General features: G+C 38.8%; 2 protein-coding genes and 1 long non-coding RNA gene across 4 annotated transcripts; all 3 read right to left on the reverse strand.

Moving 5' to 3' along the window:
* Positions 1-238: 238 nt before the first annotated feature.
* LOC307155829 lies at positions 239-2,063 on the reverse strand. Its single transcript, XR_013820590.1, has 3 exons — positions 1,997-2,063; positions 1,858-1,910; positions 239-371 (listed from the first exon to the last, which is right to left on the reverse strand). It is a non-coding gene; the product is annotated as an uncharacterized lncRNA (long non-coding RNA).
* A 7,372-nt stretch (positions 2,064-9,435) lies between these two features.
* On the reverse strand, positions 9,436-10,865 carry LOC307155721 (uncharacterized protein). Of its 2 annotated transcripts, XM_079866611.1 has the most exons (6): positions 10,641-10,695; positions 10,342-10,395; positions 10,097-10,161; positions 9,937-9,996; positions 9,756-9,853; positions 9,436-9,574 (listed from the first exon to the last, which is right to left on the reverse strand). In XM_079866611.1, exons 1-6 carry the CDS (start codon positions 10,662-10,664, stop codon positions 9,543-9,545), a joined length of 333 nt encoding a protein of 110 aa, XP_079722737.1. In that variant the 5' UTR covers positions 10,665-10,695; the 3' UTR covers positions 9,436-9,542. The 2 variants fall into 2 exon arrangements, 1 of the variants encoding a protein (XP_079722737.1); XR_013820556.1 differs by lacking the exons at positions 10,342-10,395; positions 10,641-10,695 and adding an exon at positions 10,763-10,865.
* A 527-nt stretch (positions 10,866-11,392) lies between these two features.
* On the reverse strand, positions 11,393-21,945 carry LOC307171718 (tryptase-like; the record flags this gene model as incomplete). The annotated part of the gene is made up of 7 exons (XM_079893515.1): positions 11,393-11,464; positions 12,948-13,088; positions 16,197-16,342; positions 16,438-16,706; positions 16,804-16,966; positions 20,042-20,315; positions 21,865-21,945. 7 exons carry the CDS (start codon positions 21,943-21,945, stop codon positions 11,393-11,395), a joined length of 1,146 nt encoding a protein of 381 aa, XP_079749641.1.
* Between the last annotated feature and the right edge of the window lie 1,366 nt (positions 21,946-23,311).

Below are 23,311 nucleotides of genomic sequence, written 5' to 3' on the forward strand. Positions count from 1 at the left end.
CACATTTCATGCAACAAATTTCATGAGGCTGAACACTCATGCATGTTGCAAAATGATTACAGCATTACACTGTTTTTCAGTCTTTGAATTTTGGAGGACAGCCTTTCAGAATCCATCTGCAGAATGACTTTCTGAACAAATTCAAAATAGTACTTGAGTTCTTTTGGGTATGCCAAATCAAATGCATAGATTGCACCCAGCATCACTGCACAGGCTTGTGCAAAAGATTTAATCTGCTCCAGAATCATTTCTCCTTCAACAACAATGCCGATGTCATCATACTCTCCAAGAACTCCCCTTTCCTTTTTAATCACGATGATGCCCATGGTGATGTTTGCCAGGTCTTCCAAGAACTCATTTCTTTGAGTGTCCTATATTTAAATGACAAGAAACTGTTATTAGAAATTGTTTTTGATTCATAACTGTTTGAAAAGTCTATACAATCAAAGGAAATTAGGACCACAACATATATATATATATAATTATTAAAACAGTAAGATGTTTTAATTTTTTTACAATATGAATAGAATATGCTGGAAAAGCAAAGAATCTGCAAGAGCTGCAGGACCGTCTCCAGAAGACCGCAGAAGATCAACGCCTAATACATCATTACCACTGTGGCCCTGCTAAAACTGATTTGCACATGAAAAGTAGTAGGTAAATAACATGCTTGACGCTAACACTGGATTGAGCAACTAAGCAATAAACATGCCTTTGAAGAGTGCAAAATAATGTGCAGTGCCAGGTAGTAGCATGAAAACAATCTGTTATTTAAACTGATTCAATTATATATAGAAAGCGATCAAAGAACGCTCCCTTTAAAATCGCTGGAGCTGTCAATCAAACAGCGCAAGTTTAGGTGAGTTCTTAATCCGGACTCTTGCCAAATGTCCCATTATAATCAACTAACCTTTTATTTACATTGTGTTTGCACTGTTAGTTATGATGAAATCCTTTGTGAGCGCAAAAATCAAGTTGCAATGATTAGATCACAGCATTCACACTCTGTCACGTTTTGGGTTTGTTCTTGTCATGTTTCTGTGTCATGTCTTGTTTCCATGTCTGTCATGTGATTCCCTGTTTGTCATGTGATCCTGCCATGTCTTGTCATTGGTTTATTGTCTGATCATTGTTCACAGGTGTCCCTTGTTTTGTCATTAGTCTGTGTATTTAAGCCCTCATGTTTGCCATGTGTCTTTGTCAAGTATTGTTTCCTGTAGTCTGCTGTTGTGCAAAGTTCATGTTCATGCTTTGGTTTCTGTTTTCATGCAACGCCATGTTTTTGTTTCATGTTTTGTTTTAGTTATAATAAACTGCACTTGGGTTCTCATCTTTCAACTTGCCTCCAGTGGATCCTTATTACACACTCTCATAATGTCTGTGATCGGCTGCAATGCTCATCTTGTTAGGCAATCATAGCAGTGGGTGCTTACACTTAAGTCAATAATACAAAATAGGTGTGCAAGTTCCTCAAACCCAAACTGGGCTCAGGTGCAGGACAAAGGAGGCAAACTGAAGCAAAAAACTAAACGTAATGTCTGATGTCTAAGGAGCCGTTATATCAGTGTGCGGACATTACATTTAGTTTTTTGCTTCCGTTTACACTTAATCCTCACAGCAAAGCGTTCAAATCAGAGGGCTAGAATCAGGGAAGGAAAAACTGATTTTATTTCTAAATTATGGCAATTTTTGAAGAAAAATCATACTGACATTGCAAGTGGACCTTTGCAACATTTATAAAACAAAATAATGCAGTTCATGACCCCTTTAAGACCCCTACTATGAGTGATGATAATAATACAATTTATATATTATAATTATTATAATTTTAATTTATAATAATATAAAATTACTTACTGTGCAAAGTGTTGGAATAATAAAACTCCAGCAAATTCACATCCAATGTCGACCTAAGGTACAAAAAAAAACACATCCTTAACCAGTAAACAGATTGTTTACTGTAATGAATGATGCTTCATAATGAAACATTACTTACTGTGCAAATCGTTTGAAAAAAAACTCTGGGACTGGACTGAAAACGTTTAGAGAACCTGGAATCTCTGCGTCACTCATGCGCAGACAGCACCTCAAATGAAAGCATGCAAGCACAAAATGATTATTATTGTTTGTTCTGGAATCTGGATACATTTTCATACCACACCATTGTCTCAGTCAGTAGTAAAGATAAAAAAAGCATAATGTAACCAATGTAAATGCTTTAGCGTTGAGCATATTATATTATGCTTCATAACCACTATTTTCTTTAACCAGTCAATAGATTGTTAACTGTAATGAATGATGCTCCATAATGAAACATTACTTACTGGAACCTCAGTGTCACGCATGCGCAGACAGCACCTCAAATGAAAGCAAGCACACAATGATTATTATTGTTAGTTCAAGATATATACTGAACATACCACAACCACACAATAAAACTAGCGAAAATAGGAGATGTTTCAGTAGTAAAGATGTTTGCTTAAATCACAGGATCATAATTACAGGTACATATTTACAGGATCCCTATTGTTAACTTGTGTCACTGAAAGATTCAGAAATCCAATGCTATATTTTGAACTTTACCAATATGAAATTATCCACATATTATAAAATACTACAGCACACACAGTCGTTGACTGACAAAGTAACTTACAAGGAAGCAGAAACACAATCTCCCCCTCATTGCTTCAAAAACCCATAACCGCTAACTGAAGTTTTAATTTTTCAGTAACATGCAAACCGTAACGATTAACTTAGAGGCCTTTCCAACAGAAGTCGTTTTCCACTCCATAGTTTTTCTATAAGCACACGCTATATTGACGTTTGCGCCGCGAGTTCACCAAAGTCTTTTTCAGCCACTGAAAACGCCAGGCGCTCGGCTAAAAACACCCAGCTGCTCTAAAAGAAATAATAGATCAAATATTACCCGTCCAGAACGATTTATATCTCACGTGTAACCACCAAAGACACATTAGAAGCCGCAGCAAATTCTTGAAGGACTTAGGTATAACCAGATAACCGGGTATAACGTAAACAGTCTGTTCGGAGGATGACGGTCTGGAGCTCAGAAAACGTTGAACAATTTTTAAATAGGAGCTATCTTTATAAACAAAGACCATATTTGAAGTTTATAAAACTACATTCTCGCCTAAAATATCTTAAAAGTACATACCGTGACATAAAATCAGTAATATTTGAACAATTATGGTGTGCGCGCGCAAAGTTTTTGACGGTCGCTGTGTGTTTTTGTCTAGCTCAGGGGTCGGCAACCCAAAATGTTGAAAGAGCCATATTGGACCAAAAAAAACCCAAAACAAATCTGTCTGGAGCTGCAAAAAATTAAAAGCCTTATATAAGCCTTATAATGAAGGCAACACACGCTGTAAGTGTCTATATTAGCTTTATTAGCCCCCTCTCTAGCTGCTATAACGTTAACTTTACATGTTCTGAATCTGAACCAGAGCATTTTATACTCTTTATACAACCAACAAACTATGTATTGTAATAAACAGTGATATAATAAGAATTATTACTTACTGTGCAAATGGAATGAAAAAACTCCACCTCCAAAAAAATTCAACTCCGACTCTTGCACTGCTTGAAGAAGCTGACTGGAAAGGCACCAAAGATGTGCGCATGCGCAAAGAACCAACTTATTTTTTTTTAAGTGACTTTAATTAATTCACATAGCTTGATTCAAAATGCATGTCATTCTCATAAAACCAATGATTTTTTTTTTATTAAAATCAACAACTAAATTTAAATGATTATGAGCAAAATTTCATTATGCTTAATTTAATTGGGGCCATAATCATTTTTTTCAGTGCAGCTGATTTATATGGGTTGAGGTTTTGTAGCTCTCTCAAGACGTCTTCAGTATGAATTTCAGCAAAAGAGAATTGTGGGTGGTTAAAGCCAGGTGCTAACGTAGGTGCTGTGTAGTTGGGCCGGGTGGATGCAGCCAGATGGAATGCATGGCCAGCCATAGTGAAGTGCTTATTGAATCCCTCTATTATAGTGGACTTGTTGGTGGTGACGATGTCTCCTAGCTTTAAAGCTGTGGGCAGTTGGGCGGAGGTGTTCTTGTTCTCCATTGATTTGACTATGTCCCAAAACTTTTTAGAATTGGTACTGCAAGAAGCAAATTTATGTTTATAGAAGCTAGCCTTCCCTCACTACCTGTGTGTACCGGTTTCTGGTTTCCTGAAAAAGCTGCATATCATGAGGATTAATTGAGGCAAGTGCAGTCCGCCATAGAATGTTTTTGTGCTTACTGAGGGCGGTCAATTCCGGAGTAAACCAAGGACTATATCTGTTTTTAGTTCTGAACTTTTTAAAAGGAGCATGCTTATTCAGGATAGAAATAAAAGCATCCTTAAAAAAGAACCAGGCATCTTCCACATATGATATCAGGTCAATGTCCTTCCAGGATACCTGGGCAAGATCTGTTAAATAGGCTTGTTCGCTGAAGTGCTTTAGAGAGCGTTTGATGGTGATGAGGGGAGGTCTTTTAACTGCAGACCCATTACGATCACATGCGATGAGACAGTAATCACTTAGATCCTGACTGAAGACCGCTGGAGTATATTTTGAAGGCATAGTCAGAGCTATATCAATTAAAGTGCTTTTGTTTACAGATTTTAAATTGTATCTAGTGGGTTCATTGATCATTTGTGTAAGGTTGAGTGCATCCAGCTTAGACTGTATATTTTTTGAGACGTTTAACATGTCCAAATTTAAATCTCCTAATAGTAAGAACTCAGAAGATAAATATGGGGCAATCAATTCGCATAATGTATCTATAGCACAACTGGGAGCTGAAGGAGGTCTATAACAAGCAGCTACTTATCTTTGGAAAAGTGGATTTTTAAAATTAATATTTCAAACATTTTGGGGGCAGACCTAGATAGAACAATGGAGCATTGTAGATTATCTCTGCAATAGAATCCAACTCCGCCCCCTTTTGCAAGTAACCTCAGATTGAGCTCATACACATGTGTTCCGAGTTTAGTGAAAATGTCTAGTTCCGTTCATGAGTTTTAGAAAATAGTAGAACATTTTGGCACCCCCTAGCGACCGTGCAGCAAAATTTCGAATTTTCTTGATAATAATTGACAATCAGACTCCAGAGAATCTTGCTGCACTGGTTTGGTTCCGATCGGGCCAAAAGCCGAGGACTAGTGCGCAAAAGTATGTTTTTCACAAAATCCAAAATTACTCAAAATTGTCGCCTGCAAAATCTGCATGTTGTCCATGCATTTTGTCCGCCTTTAAGGTTCGGTCTGCCCGATCAGCTTTAGATGGAGAATGCTGCATCATGGAAAAAATTAAAGGGGTGGTGTAATGCCCTTTTTAGAAGATGTAAAATATGTCTTTGATGTCCCCAGAGTGTGTATGTGAAGTTTTAGCTCAAAATACCCACAGATATTTTTATATAGCATGTTAAAGGAATGGTTCGGAGTAAAATCAACCTAGGATCCTTTGCACCATGACCTCGAGCCTAACACTTAAAGTTAGAGCTTATTTCGAGATATCAGCCGGATGGCTTAAGTGCAGGCGCTAATGGATCCAAGGATATATCTCGTAAATTACCCCACTAATAATGCCCAGAATGGTACCAAACTTCTACAGTAGACAAAATAGGTTCTGTACTCATAAAACAAGGCATTGGAAAGTTTGTAAGTACATCAGGAGTTTATTTAAATAACACTTGCCTGATGGCTCATGCTACTGCTAACCCGGGCGTCGAGTTCACTTCCGTTTTTTGGGAAAAGCGTGTAAAAGTCCTGTGCAAACCTCACAACTGTAAGTGAATTTAACACTCCATAGAAATTGATTGATAACTGGATGATATTCTAAATACTTTTAAGTGGTGTTCTGAAAATACAAGCATTTATAAAACTTTCAAAATTCAGCTAAACATTTTTATACTCTCGCGTGAAACTTTGTTGATGGAAACAACTGTGACTGAGCAGAGCATTGTTGTGAGATAGTCAGACACAGTTACTTCAGACTACTGCACGGTGATTTAAAAGAAAGGGCAAGATGCCAAACACATGTATCTATCCCGGCTGCAGTATAAAAGATAACAGGTTCAAACCTTCCATGATCTGCCGTTTCGCTGCAATGACCCGGAGCTTCTACAACAGTGGCTTGTCGTTCTCAAAATTGACATCATGACGCCAGTCGAGACGCTAAAGAAGAAGCGCTACCGTGTCTGTAGCAGACATTTCGATGAAGACGACTTCTATGTTCCTAGTAAAGTCAAGGACCAAAAAAACGGACTAGAGTACACCTGAAAAGGAAAGCTATTGGGCTCACCGGCCACGGACATATTAGAGGTAAGTTTACTAGTATTTTTCTGATAACGTGTTCGTGTACAGGTAGTTTGGGGGAGGGCACATCATAAAACTCTGTGTGTTTTTATGCAGTCACAAGTAAAATTTAAAATGGCAAACATTTTTGCATTACCATATTCAAAACTGCCCCACTACTGTAGATCTATGTAGTTTTGTAGCATTGGAGATATTGAGCAAGGTTAATTTGTTGTCCAGAGAAGTAGACCAACCCTTATCCACAGAGTAAATGAAGTGGAAAGTGAAGTCCACCAAGATTATTTTCATTGTGAAAGTGTGGACCTGCTTGTAAACAAAGGAGAAATATTCACCACTCTCAAAACAACCTGTAACAAGCAGGACAAGCTGAAAATAGACACTGGAGCTAAATGCAATGTTATGTCTGTATCCACATTGCAGCACGTTGACCCCAACGCTCAAACTGATCAGTCAGAGTAAATCTGATAGCCTATGGTGGTCAAACAATTCAGACACTGGGCACTGCCACCCTAGTTCTTTCAGGGGGAAACTGCATTTCCACATAGTGGATATAAATGTTAAGAGCCTTTTAGGTTTACCAGACAGCATGAGGTTAAATCTCATACAACTTAGCCCAGAAGTACATACTGTACAACAACAGGCTCCCGAGATGAGTGATTATGAGGACTTGTTTCGTACTGACACGGTTGGGAAGCCATCTTCATATTTTGAGCAAAGATTATTAAATGACAACTTGCACGGATGAAGGTTTACCACAAGACTACAGCAACAAGCATGCACATCTGCTCCTGCATGAGAGGAATGACTATCAACACCAGCAGTGTTCATCACTCAAAAGCAACTGGAACTTGGACTGCGGTTATACAAACCATAAACAAGCAGCGTCTGGTTCATTTTGATAACTTAATCTTCACTTTCTTCATTTCAAGACAGCATGGCATTCATGAGAACATGCTTGTTTCCTTATCTCACTCAGGTAATCAGAAAAAAAGCCCCCGATGTTCTGAAATATTTAAAACGCGTAATAAATCAGTGTTAGAAACAGTGAGAGGCAAAAACACACGTCACAAACTAACTACGTCACTAACTACTACAGTATATACAGTATTTTAAGCTCATTTTGTTTTTTACTTTTCTTCTTGCCAGTATTTTTAATTCATTTATTGCTCATTTATTACTGTTCATGTACAAATGAAGATTCCCTGATTAGTTGCTGTTAATGCTCGTGTGGTTGAATGATATAAAGATATAAAGAGAACAGAAACTGGTCATTTACACAGAGCTGATTATAACAGCAGGAGTTTCCTTCAAGGCTTCTGGTCATTCCTAGGATATCTAAGTCCACAAAAGGAGGAAGGGTGTTTTCACATTTAGCTCCTAAACTCTGGAATGGCCTTCCTGCTATTGTTCGAGGCTCAGACTCGCTGTCCCAGTTTAAAACTAGATTAAAGACGCATCTCTTTAGCCAAGCATTCACATAATACTTAACTTTTATACTACAGTTGAATCCGATCGAATGCATTAATATTATGAACAGCAGCTATGCTAATTTCCCATCTGCTTTTCTGTTGTTATCTCGGGACGCTAGACACACACACACTCTCTGTCCTTACTGTCTCAATGAGGATTTTATACATTTATTGTTATTTCAGTGAAGTTCATCAGAATTAATGTAATGAAGAATAAGTAACTGTCTCTGTATCTCACTGTTACTGATTTATCATGCAGCTCAAAGTATTATGGGTAAAATCTCTCTACAATCTGTTCTGAAACATCAACACAGTTTCACTGATGATCCAGAATCAACCAAAACCCAGGATAGAGCGTCTGAGTGAATGTGGTCTGGACTGTGTGGATGAGGCTCATTGTGTCAGAGACGCTGTAGAAGGACAGAGTTCCTGCACTGTGATCCACATACACTCCTATTCTTCTGCTGATGGGCTTTACAGGAAGAGAAGTGTGTTTCTTATTGTGCATGAATGTGTATCTGGAGGAAGAGCAAACTCCAGGACTTACATCCAAACGCACACTCATCTGAACTCTTCATGAATCAATGTTCAATGTATCATCAGTGTATTATCACTGTCTTAGTGACAGTGTACACTGTTAGACTTTTCAAGGGTTTTTTACAGTAACTTACTGGCAACACTGTTGCCAGTAAGTTACTGTAATTAAGAGTTACAGTACCAAACCGTATTTCAGTTTTGTGTAAATACAGTGCATTACTGTAAAAACGAAGCTAATCAGTACAGTGCATTACTGTAAAAATGAAGCTAATCAGTACACTACTGTAATTATTTTTATTTGTACTAAATATAAATTAGATTTGATAATTTTGATATATGATTAATTTTATTTTTATCCTACATAAGTACTACTTTCATACAAACCAATTAGACAAAGTTATCACAAAATACCATTTTTTTATTTAAAACATTTCGTATATATCACAAAATAAACATGCCAATGCTGGAAATGATGTGTGAAATTTTTACACATTAATGGGTGAGTTTAGAGACAACATTTTTTGTGTTAATTTTAACTCATTCATTGTGTTAATGATTTTAACAAAGTAAATATGTCAGAGAGGTTAGCACAAAGATGTGTAAACGTGTTAAATTAACACATTATGTGCTGTCCTTCACTGCAAACATTTTTGAAAACATACATAAAACCATAAAAAAAACATTAGCATTTGACTAAATGAATGTAGAGTCATTGGTTGTTTAGCTTATACAAGTATTATAATGAAATATCAACCATTACATTCATAAAACTGCAGAATATAAATACATTTTTAAGCATTCAAAAAGGAAATGTCCAAAACAGGACAAAACACAGTTCTTTTCACAATACAAGACACATAACCCCACCTTAAAAATAATTTCACTTATTTCCAAAAATGTGTTGGATTCATGTACACTGGTGGCCAAAAGAAGTATTTAAGTGTCAATGTTTTTGAAATAAGTCTCTTTGATGCTCAAGAAACATTTCTTATTATTATCAATGTCTGACTGTCTACTCCATCTTTTCTACAGCATAGGAGTAAAAATTATCATCAAAATAATCTTTAAAAAGCCAACACAATGTTTTTGTCCACCTTTGTGAATAAATGAACTTCTCCAAAGATTGGTTCCTGTTCAGAACTTGATTGACTACATCAGAATGTTCCCTGGTCTGCATGCGTGTCCACAAACACAAATGTACTCAGTCCTTCAGAGGAGATCCCGGTTCCAAAACTATATGAGAGAGAGAGAGAGAGAGAGAGAGAGAGAGAGAGAGAGAGAGAGAGAATATTAGTGTCACATTATTTTTATTTTCACAAAAACTTAAGAATATATATTTGTAAACAGCTTTTGTCAATAAATAGCATACAAAAAAACTAAATTAAATTATGCCAGATTAAATTTTAATACTTACAAATCCTAAATTCTGTCCAAAAATGCTGAGATCCATAGAAAGAACGACTGAAATCGATGAGTTTAGCCCATTTCAGCTTGTCTGCAGTGAAGGAGTACCTGTTTGAGACAAATACACAGTAAGATACATGCAAGAAATCACTGTGTGATGATCTTTCTCCTTCCTACAGTAGTTAACCCACCTGTGCGCTGATATTAGGACCTTCCTAGTCAGGTGGGACTGCAATGGTAGAGTCTTCTGGCTAATAAAATATCAAAATAATGCAAAAATATAAACTTAAGTTGTTTAGAATGCTAGATTTGGTATGAATGAATTAGTGAGAGTTTTACTGCAGTGCTTACCTGGATACATTTAATCTGGTGAGACTGAACAAAGACAATGATCCATCTTCTGATTGGTTCATTTGCTGTGTAATAAAGTTAGACATAATGCAAAGGTCACTTATTTGATATAAAGTTTATAGAGATTTTATAAGATATTGTAAGCTACCTAGTCTGCACCAGTGGCTCAAAAGCAATTTTCACATAGCGTATGCTAATCATTTCAGCAAACTTATCTCAAAATATATCACAAATGGGCTGCCTACCTCTGGAATCTTGCTAGAAGTCACTGGCGCGAATTGGCGCTTTGTTGCAGTTGCCTTTAAACACAAAAATGGAAGTAAATATTAAATTCCATTAAAAAAAAACTATAATATGGTATAGTTTGAAAAATAATGCTAAAACTATAAAGGTTCTCATCAGTAGGCCAACATTAGGCTATAAACAGAATTTCACATTAGTTTATTCACATTTATTGTTTATGTAAACGCGTACTCGTTGGCATATTTTAACTCGACAATTCAATCTAACAAAGTGTGTAAAATGAAACGTTAGCTCAGTTTACCATGGTAAAGTTCGTTACCGCCATGTTGACGACGAGTAACGTTAGGCTAACGCTAACGTTATAACATTAAACTGGGCACAATCCTGTCAACACACACAGAAGGTTTTTTTTTTTTTTTTTACCTTGCTTGCTGATCTCTCTCTCGGTGAAGTGAATTCCGTCTCTTCCCCGGGCCAGACACGAACGTCGCGAACCAACAAAAGACAGACCCCATTACCTACACTGGATGCTCTGACACGACACGACAAATCCCTCAGACAGTGTAGTGATGCGCCGCGGCCATTATATTTAATACGAGTCCGATACGATTCCAAGCGCTCGCGCTATTTCTGACAAGGGACAAACAGGTTTGCATTTAAAGGTCCGGTCGCTTCAATGTGTCCAATATAGACAGCCTCTGCCTATTATTATAGCGTTGTAGACACGAGGTGTAAAGCAAAAATTAGGAAATAAAAAGCACGGTGGAATGGTGCCAGCCAGAGAGGCAGTTACGTCAAATACAGTAGTATAAAGCAAATTTTAAAAATACAGTAAGTCTCTGTATGTGGTGTTAGACGTCACAGAAAATTCCCATGATGCAATGGTAATCACAGTTATTTACTGTAAAGAGAAATAGCAGTATAATACTGGGGGATTTAAAGTAAATAACTGTAGAAATTACAGAAAAGTCTAACAGTGTAAATGAGGCCCAGTGCTGCCATTCCTGAGAAGATGAAGAAAAATACAAATCAGCTCTTGTTATGGTGAGCTGCTCAGTTTCTCTTTCCAGATAGCAGAAAATACCCCAGACTCAAACAGATGCCATAAGCTTTATCTAATTCTCCCTAAACAGGCACATAAAGAACCATGTATTAAGTTAATTGTGCTATTTCTGAACCAGAAGCGACACCAAACGGAATGGCAAACTATTCCCAAAATCCTCCATCTTCCATTAATTGGTAAACATATTTTTTTCCAAGAAGTTGAGAGCCATTTGTTAACATGCCCTTTCAACTTAAAGCGATAGTTCACCCTAAAATGAGAATTAAATAATTTATTCATCCTGGTGTTCTAATATCCCCAGTAAAATCAATGTAACGTTTGTTCAATAATATTTTTTTTCTGTTTTAAAATAGAGACTAGGCCTTTAAAATCATTTTTTTGAAGGCAGATTAGGTGTGAGAAAAGAAAGAAAAAATATGTAATACCATGGTGTAACCACCAGATGCTTGTACAGCTCTCTGTTTCTCAATGAAAAACTCAGTTTTAAAATGCCCAGAATTGACGCGTCCTCATTAGAGAGAAAACACTGGTGCATCCTAAACAGAAGTCTTTGTTTGTAACTTGAACCATCTGACATATTCACATAACTTCTCTGGAACAGTTTCAAACACTGCTGCATCTACCTTATTATTTCTCTATTCCTTTGCTCTGCATGCTTGTTATTTGCGTTTGATTTATATTGTTACGGACTGTAATTAAATACATTAATTTATACAGTTATTAAAGTGTTTGAATAAACCATCCATGTTACTACATTCTTTAAAAATGACCATTCTTTAGTAATGTTTATTAGAGCACCTTGCCTTCTTTCCTTTAGTGAAGGCAGATGAGGATGGACAATTGGACAAAAATGAGAAGCACGCTCCTGATAATGGTGACATTGGTTATGTATAGTTGTAGTTGACAGGATCATCACCTGACCTGGGACTTGATGATATCCTGTGCCTTATCTCATTCTCTCTTATTACTGCTTTACAAGGTAATCATTCATATTCTTGAATCACTATTACTCAGTATGAATGTGACTGATCTCCATTCAGTTTAGCCTGATCCCGCTGAAACATAATCACAAAAAACTACCTTGTGTTTATAAGAAATTGACTGATGTGGCTATTTTGTGATATTTAATGAAGGTCTACATAAGGTGAATCTGCAGCTTTAAAGGGATGGTTCAGAGTAAAATCAACCTAGGGTCCTTTGAACCATGACCTCGAGCCAAACACCCCCCATAAGCTTTTTTTCCCTTGAACATTATTAAAGTTAGAGCTTATTTAGAGATATCAGCCTTATGGCTTAGTGCAGGCGCTAATGGATCCAAGGATTAATCTTGTTAATTACTCCATCTCCTATAAAATATAAAAGAAAAGAACAATCTGTGCTTAATAGGCAGTGTATCTGGTGTATCACAAGACAATGTTCCTCTTAAAGGTAGCTTCATTGTATCTTTAAGTTTTTTTTTTTTTTCAGAAACACAAGTTTGTCCACACTTTCACTAGTAAGGGTAGATATTGTGGCAGTGACTGTGTCACCTGCCATTGAAAAAACCTTCTCACTTGGGACGGAGGTGGCAGGTACTGCCAGGTAGCATTTGGCCAACTTGGCTAGATTTGGAAATATTGTTTCATTGGACTTCCACCAGGCATATACCTCCTCCTTCACCTTCTGCTTCAAATTAGGATAGTTCCTCTGACCAGTTGCAAAGAGGGAGCCAAATACTTCTGCCATGGCTGACTTCTTTGGAGGAGGATGATGTCTCAGATTCTGGCATCACTGGTAAGGAAGTAGCTTGTGAAGTTGATGGCCTGTCCTGTGTTGTCTCTGTGGTCTCAGTCTGCAGTATTATACAACAAAGACAACAGTAAATGATTGGGTTTTATCAGTGAACACTGTAACAACAATATGTTCAGTTAAGACATGACAGAAGTGAGGAAAAATCAATCAAATAAAAAACAACCTTAGCATTAAATACATCCCTGCTCTGTTCTGCTCAGATCTTCTGTGATGAGATCTTCAAAGATGTTCTGGTGACAGGCAGAATCCAAGTGAGGGAGCGATTTGAACCTGGGGTCCAATGCAGTGCATTTATTAAAGAAATCCTGGAGATCTGGGTCAATGTATCAGATTTACATGTTTTCTCTGATGGCATGCTTCATTTCCCTGAAATGAAACTTCATTATCATAGTTTTGAGTGGTAGGATCATTGAAACCGGCGCTGTTGTTTCAGTGCTCAAAATTCTAGTGATGGTCTTCTGTTACGCGCCACATGCACGAACATCGAGAGCGGCACCCGTTAAAATGGATGACGCCCGGAGTTCAATCTCCTGCTCCCATAAACACAACGGCACACAGCCAAGATATCAAGAAAAGTGATTTATTTGTTTACAAAAGGGTCTTTGCTGTTCTTTAAAAAAAAGTATGTCACTGAGAGGTTTTTCAGTCGGCCAAAAAAACAAACAAAAAGGGAGTCTCTAACTAAGTTTTAAACCCTCTTACCTGGAATAAAAACTATAAGTAAAATACATTGTTCTTACCTCCCTTACTGACCAGTAAACAGGAGAAAATAATGTTAAAGAAAAAGGGCCTCTTGTCTCTCTCAGGAATTTATTTTACAAAGATAAGAGGAGTAAGCTAAATACAATTACCGGCCTATACCGCTACAACAGTTAAAGCTCCTCTATAGGATAGTTCACATGAGCTGGGGCGCAACGCAGCTCTCACTGATGAACAGACAGCACGAATCTCACTCTAGATTTACAACTCGTTTTGGGCAGCAGTCGTACACACGCTCTACCATGGAAGTAGGAGGGTGAACTCGACGAAGAGATGGTTCACTCTGCTTTTACACACACGCTGACACGCTGAGTGGCTTCAGCCGCACCCACTTAGCAGCTGCACCTGTTGCACTCAAATGAGCGGGGAGAGAGAAGAACACAACAAGAAACATGCATACACTCACATGTGGTACAACAATCATTAAACGACATTTACGTTCTGACACGTAACATCTTCAAAGGTTTTGTAAGGCCCGTGAAATTGGTCCAATGGAGGTTTTCCAATAACACAGGGAAGGTCTCACGTGCTCCTGTCCTTTTCTCATGCGAAGTATTGGTTGGTTAAATTTACAATACATTTAGTTATGTATTCTCTCGTTAATTCATCTGACTCCATAAATGAAAGGTTTTAATAATATCTGTGCCTCACTAAAGGTGAGTGAATATTTGACTATTCCTTTTAGCCATTAAATGAACAATGTCAAGATCAGTTAGAATAATCGAATGTAACATTTTAATGTTTCAGATATCAGAAATTAATTCCACAATCAATTCAAATATCTAGAACATGGTTATACATTGGTTACACCAAAGAATCTTACCCAGCTTGTACCTGAGATAGGGAGAGAGAAAGAGAAAGAAAGAAAGAAAGAGAGAGAGAGAGAGAGAGAGAGAGAGAACTACCACCTATTCCATTTCTCACCAGCCAAGTACAAGAGACCAGATAGAGCAAGCACACCTTCCTTTATACTGTTTGCCCAGGTGACATGGGGGATGGGGAAGACCACCCTCAAATGGCTTAACCAGTTTTCTCTAAACTTCTATAAACCTTATTACCTTTTATTTTATCTATCTGGATATGAGATATCTGTACCACTCACTTTGAGACCTTTCAAATGACACCAAAAACATAAGTTATTGATCAACATTCGCATCAAACCATGTTCTTGAGTGAGTTCTTTGTTGTTTCTGAGAGGAAGTCAGGCTGTATGGGGGAGGTCGAATGCTAATTAGCCAGCAAGGCCCCTTTGTCTCATAGACCAGGCCGCAACCAATATTTTCAGTCTTACACAGTATACTTGGGTCTTTTATGAAAATATAAAAATGTTTGGCTGCCTTTGGAAGGGGATCATAATATTTGGGGGCCATTGGCATTAAAAAGTTTCAAAAGCCCTGGTCTATAAAACAATCTCACGTCTTATTCATCACAGTACAAACAATATATATATATATGTATATATATATAAATTGCATTTCTGCTTGCAAAACTAATATAAAATACAATATACTAAGTCATTGACTGTGCAGGGAAGTTCCCTTTCAGTCGCTCACGTTCGACGTGGTCGTACGTTACGACTGACTGGGATCACGCTTAGGGAGCCTGTCATCTTCGAGTATTGTTAAAATGAGCCAATGTACATTGGAGTGCGTGAATTGCATCTCGCGCTCCGCCCCGCAGCTCGGGTATAAACACGGAAGCGGATGCACGCACCACTTGTCTTTCGCTTCGGAGCCGATCGACTTCGATGTCTCTGAAGAGTGCTGTTGTTAACAACGAGCGAGTGTGTCGTGTTCTTCTATGAAGAATCTCCCAGTGCTGGTGGTTCTACAGCGCGAGTGCAGCGGTGATCGCGAGCTTTGAGCTCTCAACTGCTGTTTTAACAGCATCAGTTTTCTGTGTTGTTGACGGCTGGTTAGAGGGCGAAAAAGTGAGTGCTTCACTGTTTCAGTTCACTGTTCAGTGTTGCCGCGGTCATTCCCCTGTGTGCTCCGGCACTGGTTCTCAGCTCACCGCCCCAGTGCCTTTCTTTCCCGAAGTGCATGGAGAGCTTACCAGGTAGTGGACGGCACCTTTCTCTGCCAGAAACTGCCCGAATAGCTTTCCCCCCTCACTACCCTTGACGGAGGAACGGTGAAGGGTTGCTAGGCTATACCTCCAATGCAGTGGTCTGTCGCAAATGCAATATCAGCAGCACATTAAAACTATATGAAATAACACAAACAGAAGTATGGGAGTTGTTACCTGACAGGAGTCTTTGCCCCCTTCCAATAGTCCAGCACATATCATGTTGTCTGTGATTGTTGAGACACTATAAAGACACTTACACTGCCTGTTTCCAACAATAGGCACATCCACTTCCTGTAGAGTTTGCGGTGAAGGCAGGGGAGCTGAGAAACACATAAAATGATAAAATATACGTCAACTATTGCGATAGTACAGTATCCTGTGACTCTGATCGAGGTTAGTTAAATTAAATACGTACTGCTTGAATGAATCGCTCCCCATCCTGTGACCCAGCTGGAGGTTCGGTTGAAGAACACACTGTTTGAGGAAGCCAGACAGACCGGACTGATAAAGTCAGTAAAATTCACTGGCGAAGCCAGTTTCAGAAGAGTGATGTCGTTGTCGTTAGTGCTGCTAATGTAGTTTGGGTGTTTTATGATACTAGAGACACCTATGGACACCTCATCTGCATTTGTTCCTTCCTGTGTCTGTCGGCCCAGATACACAATTAGGCCAGATGTTGAAACACTGGAATATGGTAGAAAAGGAAGTGTTATGCATTCTCCACATCAATTGAATGATTTTATTTTTTAAATAATTGCAAGGGTTGGTTTATTATAATTACCTGTTAAAGCAGTGAGCTGCTGTCAGAACCCACTGATTGTTGATGAGGGATCCACCACAAAAATGTCTCCCGCTCCTATGAAGGCTGACCTGCCATGGCCAAGCCCCAGCAGGTGCATTCAGTCCCCCCACTATCCTTGTGTTGAAACGTGCTTTGCCACACACTGACAATGGACAAGATAAAGAAAACAAATTTTAGACAAACAATTGGTCATTTTTAATGGAATTTAGCTACTTAAATTGTGCACAGCAGAGGCAGACAGTAGTGAAGTATTTTTACTCTGCTTAAGTAAATTTTTAAAGTGTCTGTGCTTTATCAGTGTTTTTCTTTGGAAAACTTTTACTTCACAACATTCCAAAGCATAATGTCGTACTTTTTACTGCACTATGTTTCATATTGAATTTCATTTAATACTTAATTACACTGGAAATCTAGTTCTTTCTTTTTTTTCTCAAGTAAAAGCAATTGAAAGTTTTACTTGAGTACAAGCAAGAAAGTACAAAACTTCTAATGTACTTAAGTATCAAAGGTAAAAAAAAATAAAAAAAATAACAATAGACCATGGACTTTTATTTATGAAATGTAGTGCAGTAAAAAGTATGACATTATGATTTGGAATGTTGTGAAGTAAAAGTTTTCCAGAGAAAAACACTGATAAAGTACAGACACTTGAAAAATGTACTTGACTAAAGTAAAAAATACTTCACCACTGTCAAACCTCTAGTCCCCAGACATCAGTATTTAAATGATACAGAAAAGATGAATCGCTGTCTGGCCAACTGATATTTCAGCAAGGAGGTGAAGGTTAGGATCATGAATTTTCAGTAGTATTTCAGCACACCGTAAGTGTATATTATACAATATAATATATAGTGTTCATTATGGTAACACTTTACAATAATAGTACATGAATAATCATGTACTAATACCTGAATTAATAATTACTTTACTATGAACTAATGATGAGTTAAGACATGTATTAATGAGGTACTAACCTTAATTACAACATGAGTATCATGAATTCCTACATGAATATACCATCTTAACTACGCGTTAGTACATGCTTGTTAATTAATGTATTAATTAACATTTCGAGGTAAAGTAAATCAAACATGCTCTAGATCAGAAGAAAGATGTACTAAAAGGGCACAATGTTAAATTGTTCATAAATTTGACACCATCAATTGTCACATACATCAGTGAATGACACAAGATGTCTTGAAATATTTAAATTAAACCTACTCATTGAACACACAATGATGCATTCTTAATTAAAACTATCTCATTCCGTTTTAAGTGATTCCACTGCTGCCTTCAAGTGTAAAATACCTACTACACTAGCATATTCATTAAACAGATGCAATTTTCAAAATTAAAATCAGTGATAGCACAGATGATGGTTATTTTCTGGATTTGTTTACTGTCTTTATATCATAATGCAGTCGGATGTTAGTCTTGTTTGCTGGCTCTTCTTTGGGGCCACTATTGCCCCTTCAAAATTTGTCCACTTTTTTCCTACCGTTCAGTTCCTTCTCCATCTAAATTCAGGCACAGCACCTCTGCTCTTCCACTTCTTTACAAACCACCGACAAGCACCAAATGATATCTGATTTAGAAGAGCTGAATATGTATAAAACATGTGTAATTGATACATTTTTGAAGATTTACTCTTGGAGGGCCAAGACAAGAAATTACATGATACATTAACAAATCATGAATTCATGTTACTTTCCAAGTAATTAATGATGAGTTAGTAATGATGTGCCCCTCCAAGTAAAGTCATGACATTATGATACATTAACAAGTCATGAATTCATGTTAGGGTTAGGGTTTAACATTGTGCCCTTTTAGTACATCTTTCTTTTGATCTAGAGCATGTTTGATTTACTTTACCTCGAAATGTTAATTAATACATTAATTAACAAGCATGTACTAACGCGTAGTTAAGATGGTATATTCATGTAGGAATTCATGATACTCATGTCGTAATTAAGGTTAGTACCTCATTAATACATGTCTTAACTCATCATTAGTTCATAGTAAAGTAATTATTAATTCAGGTATTAGTACATGATTATTCATGTACTATTATTGTAAAGTGTTACCTTTATTATTATACTAAGTCTGAAGTCACAGGCATAATGCTTTTTCATTAATACTTTTTACTGGCTTATTAAAATGAACTGGTTCATAAGTAATTTGTTTGTTCATTGTTGCATTTAGGAACTCTAATGAAATGATGATATCTGATGAAAGTGTTGCTAATTTTGAATGCATTTTAAATTATTGTAGCTATTTTATTTGTCGCATTGGGTCTGAAGCCCTGTGCCTCTTTCACCTTGCTTGAAAATGACTACATGAATGTCCTTCACTAGCAATATAAATATGTGTTTACCTGAATTTAAAGGGGAACTTGGCAACTATTCCAACTTAATAAAACCGTTTAGAAATCATTTGGATGGTTAAATAGCCTGTTCTGGTGAGAATGGTGACTTTCCCCGCTCCCCCCAGCGTTCCCAGGCGGAAAACCAACCTTGCAACATGGGGACTAACGTCCCGGTAAGTTGGAAATAGGAAGTCTCGTGAGGCGGGAACAAGCGAGAAACATGAACTGCTTTACGGCAATTCGACATAAACACCCCCCCCCCCCCCATACCGGTAAGCCACGCTGGCTAGCTATAAGAACAAGTGACGATGGATCACTCTTCAGATGTTCCAGAGAAAAGACCAAAGAGACGGTTCTCGGCGGAGGAGGTGAGGGAGAGGAAGACAAGAATAAGCAGCAATGTTTGCTAGGTTCATCCGCCCACCCCCTGTTACGGCTTATGGTTGATAACACAATACAAAATGTACATGTCAATGTTCTATGATACTGTGTATGATGTATTACACACCTCGGTAGACATAGCTCCACAAGATAAATTTGGCCGGCTCCGATAATAACAAATGCACATGAGCAGCGGTAGAAAGGGGGAGGAGGGCACCGCAAAGTGAGTTTTTTTTTACGACAGTGTTGTGAAATATACGCCCCAGAGCTTTAGGGGGAGCTCACTGAGAAAACATGCGACAACAAAAGTGAAAATCAGCGAAGAAATGGCTAGAGTTACCAAGTTCCCCTTTAAGTAAAAACACTTTGAAATCAAGTACACTTTTAATCCACAAAAGTCCTTGGACAAGTTGCCAAGTGAACAATGTATGCATGTTTTTTTCAGGATCTTATAACTTGAAGGAACCTCACTTGGGACAGTTGTAGTTGGAGGGGCAGTAGTTGTCGTAATGGCAGGCACATCAGTACAGCTGGTGCTCAGGTCACTGTCAGTACCATTGGAGGTGAACGTAATGAAGCCTGGCTGGTTGGTGGTGATATGCTCATTGATCCAGTTCTGGTACTTAGAAACTCTCGCATACACACCAGGTAAGTTGGGTTCAGCACAACCTATGCCAAAGCTCACAACTCTAGACTGGATCCAGACCGAACCCTGTTTGCTGACCATAGGACCTCCAGAGTCCCCCTGTAGGATGAAGAACAGGTTAGTGACATGCCAAGTAATCTGTTCTACACATCTATTCCAGTTGTAGTTAACAGCCGTAATATATAATATGAAGGAATAATGGGAAGATGACATCCTTGTTATTGCATGTTTAAAGCATCAAGTCAGTCTAGGAAATGTCCTGAAGATTTTAGTGCTTCTCTTTTTATGGACGATCAACACTCGTCATTGAAAATTATACTGTTATGGTTGAAAGACTTGTTACATGAAAACTACAACATGATCATTACCACACACACATGTATGTCTATACCAGGGGTTTTCAAACAAAAAAGTAAAGAATATTTTAGGGGGGAAAGTGAGGGGAAAATGAGGGGGGAAAAGATTTTACAAAATGTAAGTAAAAAAACTTAATACAATATTTTCCAGATAATATTTTTCAAATGTTGCATTAGCTTTAGTAAACTAACTATATAAAAGCCAATTATTTATTTTTGCCAACAACAAAATCACACTTTTTCTCACATAGTATGTGGTATTATAGTATTGTATGAATATACTGTATATATAGCTGTATTTATATTTAAGGAATGGGGGATCGTCCTTATCTGTTCATCTGTAAACTTCTTCATTTTTCAGTTGCAATTTTCAGTTATGAGTTAATTTCACCTAGCTGTATGAAAACCAATTATTTAATTTTGCAACCAAAATATTGCCTTTATACCACACAGTTTCTCACACAGTATACTTGGGTCTTTTATGAAAATATAAAAATGTTTGGCTGCCTTTGGAAGGGGATCATAATATTTGGGGGCTATTGGCATTACAAAGTTTCAAAAGCCCTGGTCTATAAAACAATCTCACGTATTCTTCATCACAGTACAAACAATATATATATATATATATATATATATATATATATATATATATATATATATATATTTATTACATTTCTGCTTGCAAAACTAATATAAAATACAATATACTAAGTCATTGACTGTGCAGGGAAGTTCCCTTTCAGTCGCTCACGTTTGACGTGGTCGTACGTTACGACTGACTGGGATCACGCTTAGGGAGCCTGTCTTCTTCGTGCTACTATTTAATCAAGCCAATTCAACATTCAACATTGGAGTGCGTGATTACACTCTCCGCCCCGCAGCGCAGGTATAAACACGGAAGTGGACGCACGCACCAGTTGCCTTTCTCTTCGGAGCCGATCGGATGCCTCTGAACTTAAGAGTACTATTGTTTACACAACAAGCGAGTGTGTCTGTGTTCTTGCGGGAAGACCTCCCAGTGGTGGTGTTTCTACAGCGTGAGTGCAACGGTGATTGCACGCTTCTTAAGCTCTCAACTGCTGTTATAACAGCATAAAATTTCTATTTGTTTGTGTGTTTGACAGTTGGTTAGAGGGCGAGAAGTGAGTGCTTCACTGATTCATTGAATATGACTGTTGCGGTGTTGAGGTCGAGACTCGCCTTTGTCCGCGAAGCGCGAGTCCCCATTACCACGCCCCGCCTTCGGGTGCCGCGTGGGATGGGTGATAGGAGGATGCTTTTGGATGTCTTGCCCGGTAACGATTCCATGTGGGCTCCTCACTCCTCCCTTCCACCGCAGCCGGTGGAGTCCCCCGTGGAGCGTGCTGGTCCATCGTAATAGTGGACCGGCCGTTTCACCCGGGGCTCCCCCAGAGGACAGGACGCCGATTGCAGCATCAGAGGGTGAGCTGGCCTCTGGAGATGATGACTCAACTGCGTAACGTTGCCCGAGTCGGATCCAGAACTGTCAGCTATGCTGAATTGGGCTGCCGAGGCTGTTGGGCTCGAGTGAAACCCTCCATCGTGTCCCACTCAGTCTCGGTTGGATGATTGGTCTCACGGGGCGGGGCGGGCCGTGCTGGTTCTCAGCCCTTTCCAGAAATGCATGGAGAGCTTACTAGGTTGTGGACGGTTGTGTTATTTCTGTCTGAGCGGACAACCCTTGGACAGACACTGGCTCTCAGCTGGCCCCAGGGCCCCGCAGAAATGCGTTCCCCAGTGAGCCTTCTAAAAAAGCGGCTATACGATTCATTGCTGCTTGGCTCAAGTTCAGTGATTTTCATCACACTCAGGTGTTGAGAAGAGATGCTCCTGAAGCTCAGTGAATTTCATTACACTCAGGTGTTGAGCAGAGATGCTCCTGAAGCTCAGTAATTTTCTTCACACCTACTGTAGTGTTGAGCAGTGCTCCTGTTTTTTTTGCGCGCATGTTGCTTGCACGTACTGTGCTAGGTCAGGAGTGGAGCAGGTCTTGATAGTTGCCCCTTATTGGCCCAACCAGACCTAGTTCCCCTCAACAGCCCTTCCTGACTTTCCTCTGAATACATTCTCAGGGACGTGGCATGATGGCACCCATGTTCAGACCCCTGGAGAGATTCCAGGCCGGTCCTAAAAATGGACACGGAGGTTCAGATGGCTACCGCAGGATTATGTAGAAGTCACCATCACTTCTGCGAGAGCACCCCTAAGAGGAAGTGTTGCTTACGCCAAATAGAAGTGGAACCTAGAAGTGTCTTCTCTCCGTGAGGAGATCCTGAAGGTGTTCGGTCATTTCAGTGCTCTCTTTCCTGCAAGATGGGTTGGAGTGAGGGCTGTGTCCTCCACCCTCAAAATGATGTCGCCTCGATTTTTTTCTTTGACGCACATCATGATGCAGTAGCATGGGAAGCACGTCCTGATCGTCAGGTTCCTGAGGGAGCAAGAAAAGCCTTGCACCCCTCTTTATCCTCTTGGGCCTTATCTCTAGTGCTACTGCACTGCAGAGATCGCCCCTGAGCCACTGCAGGCAGTGAGTTAAAAATTCTGTTTTTAAAGAAACAGTTCTCCTGCTTGCGTGGTCTCTACTAGAGGGTAGGGACTTGCTCGCTTTCGGTCAACGAGTTGTGCCTGGAATTCGGGCCGGCTAACTATCACTACCTGTGACCCCGGGCTGGATATGTGCCCAAGGTTCCTACCTCTCCCTAAAGGTGGGACCATGTG

The sequence above is a fragment of the Squalius cephalus genome (assembly GCF_949319135.1).
Source record: "Squalius cephalus genome assembly, chromosome: 1".
Classification (NCBI taxonomy): Eukaryota; Metazoa; Chordata; class Actinopteri; order Cypriniformes; family Leuciscidae; genus Squalius; species Squalius cephalus.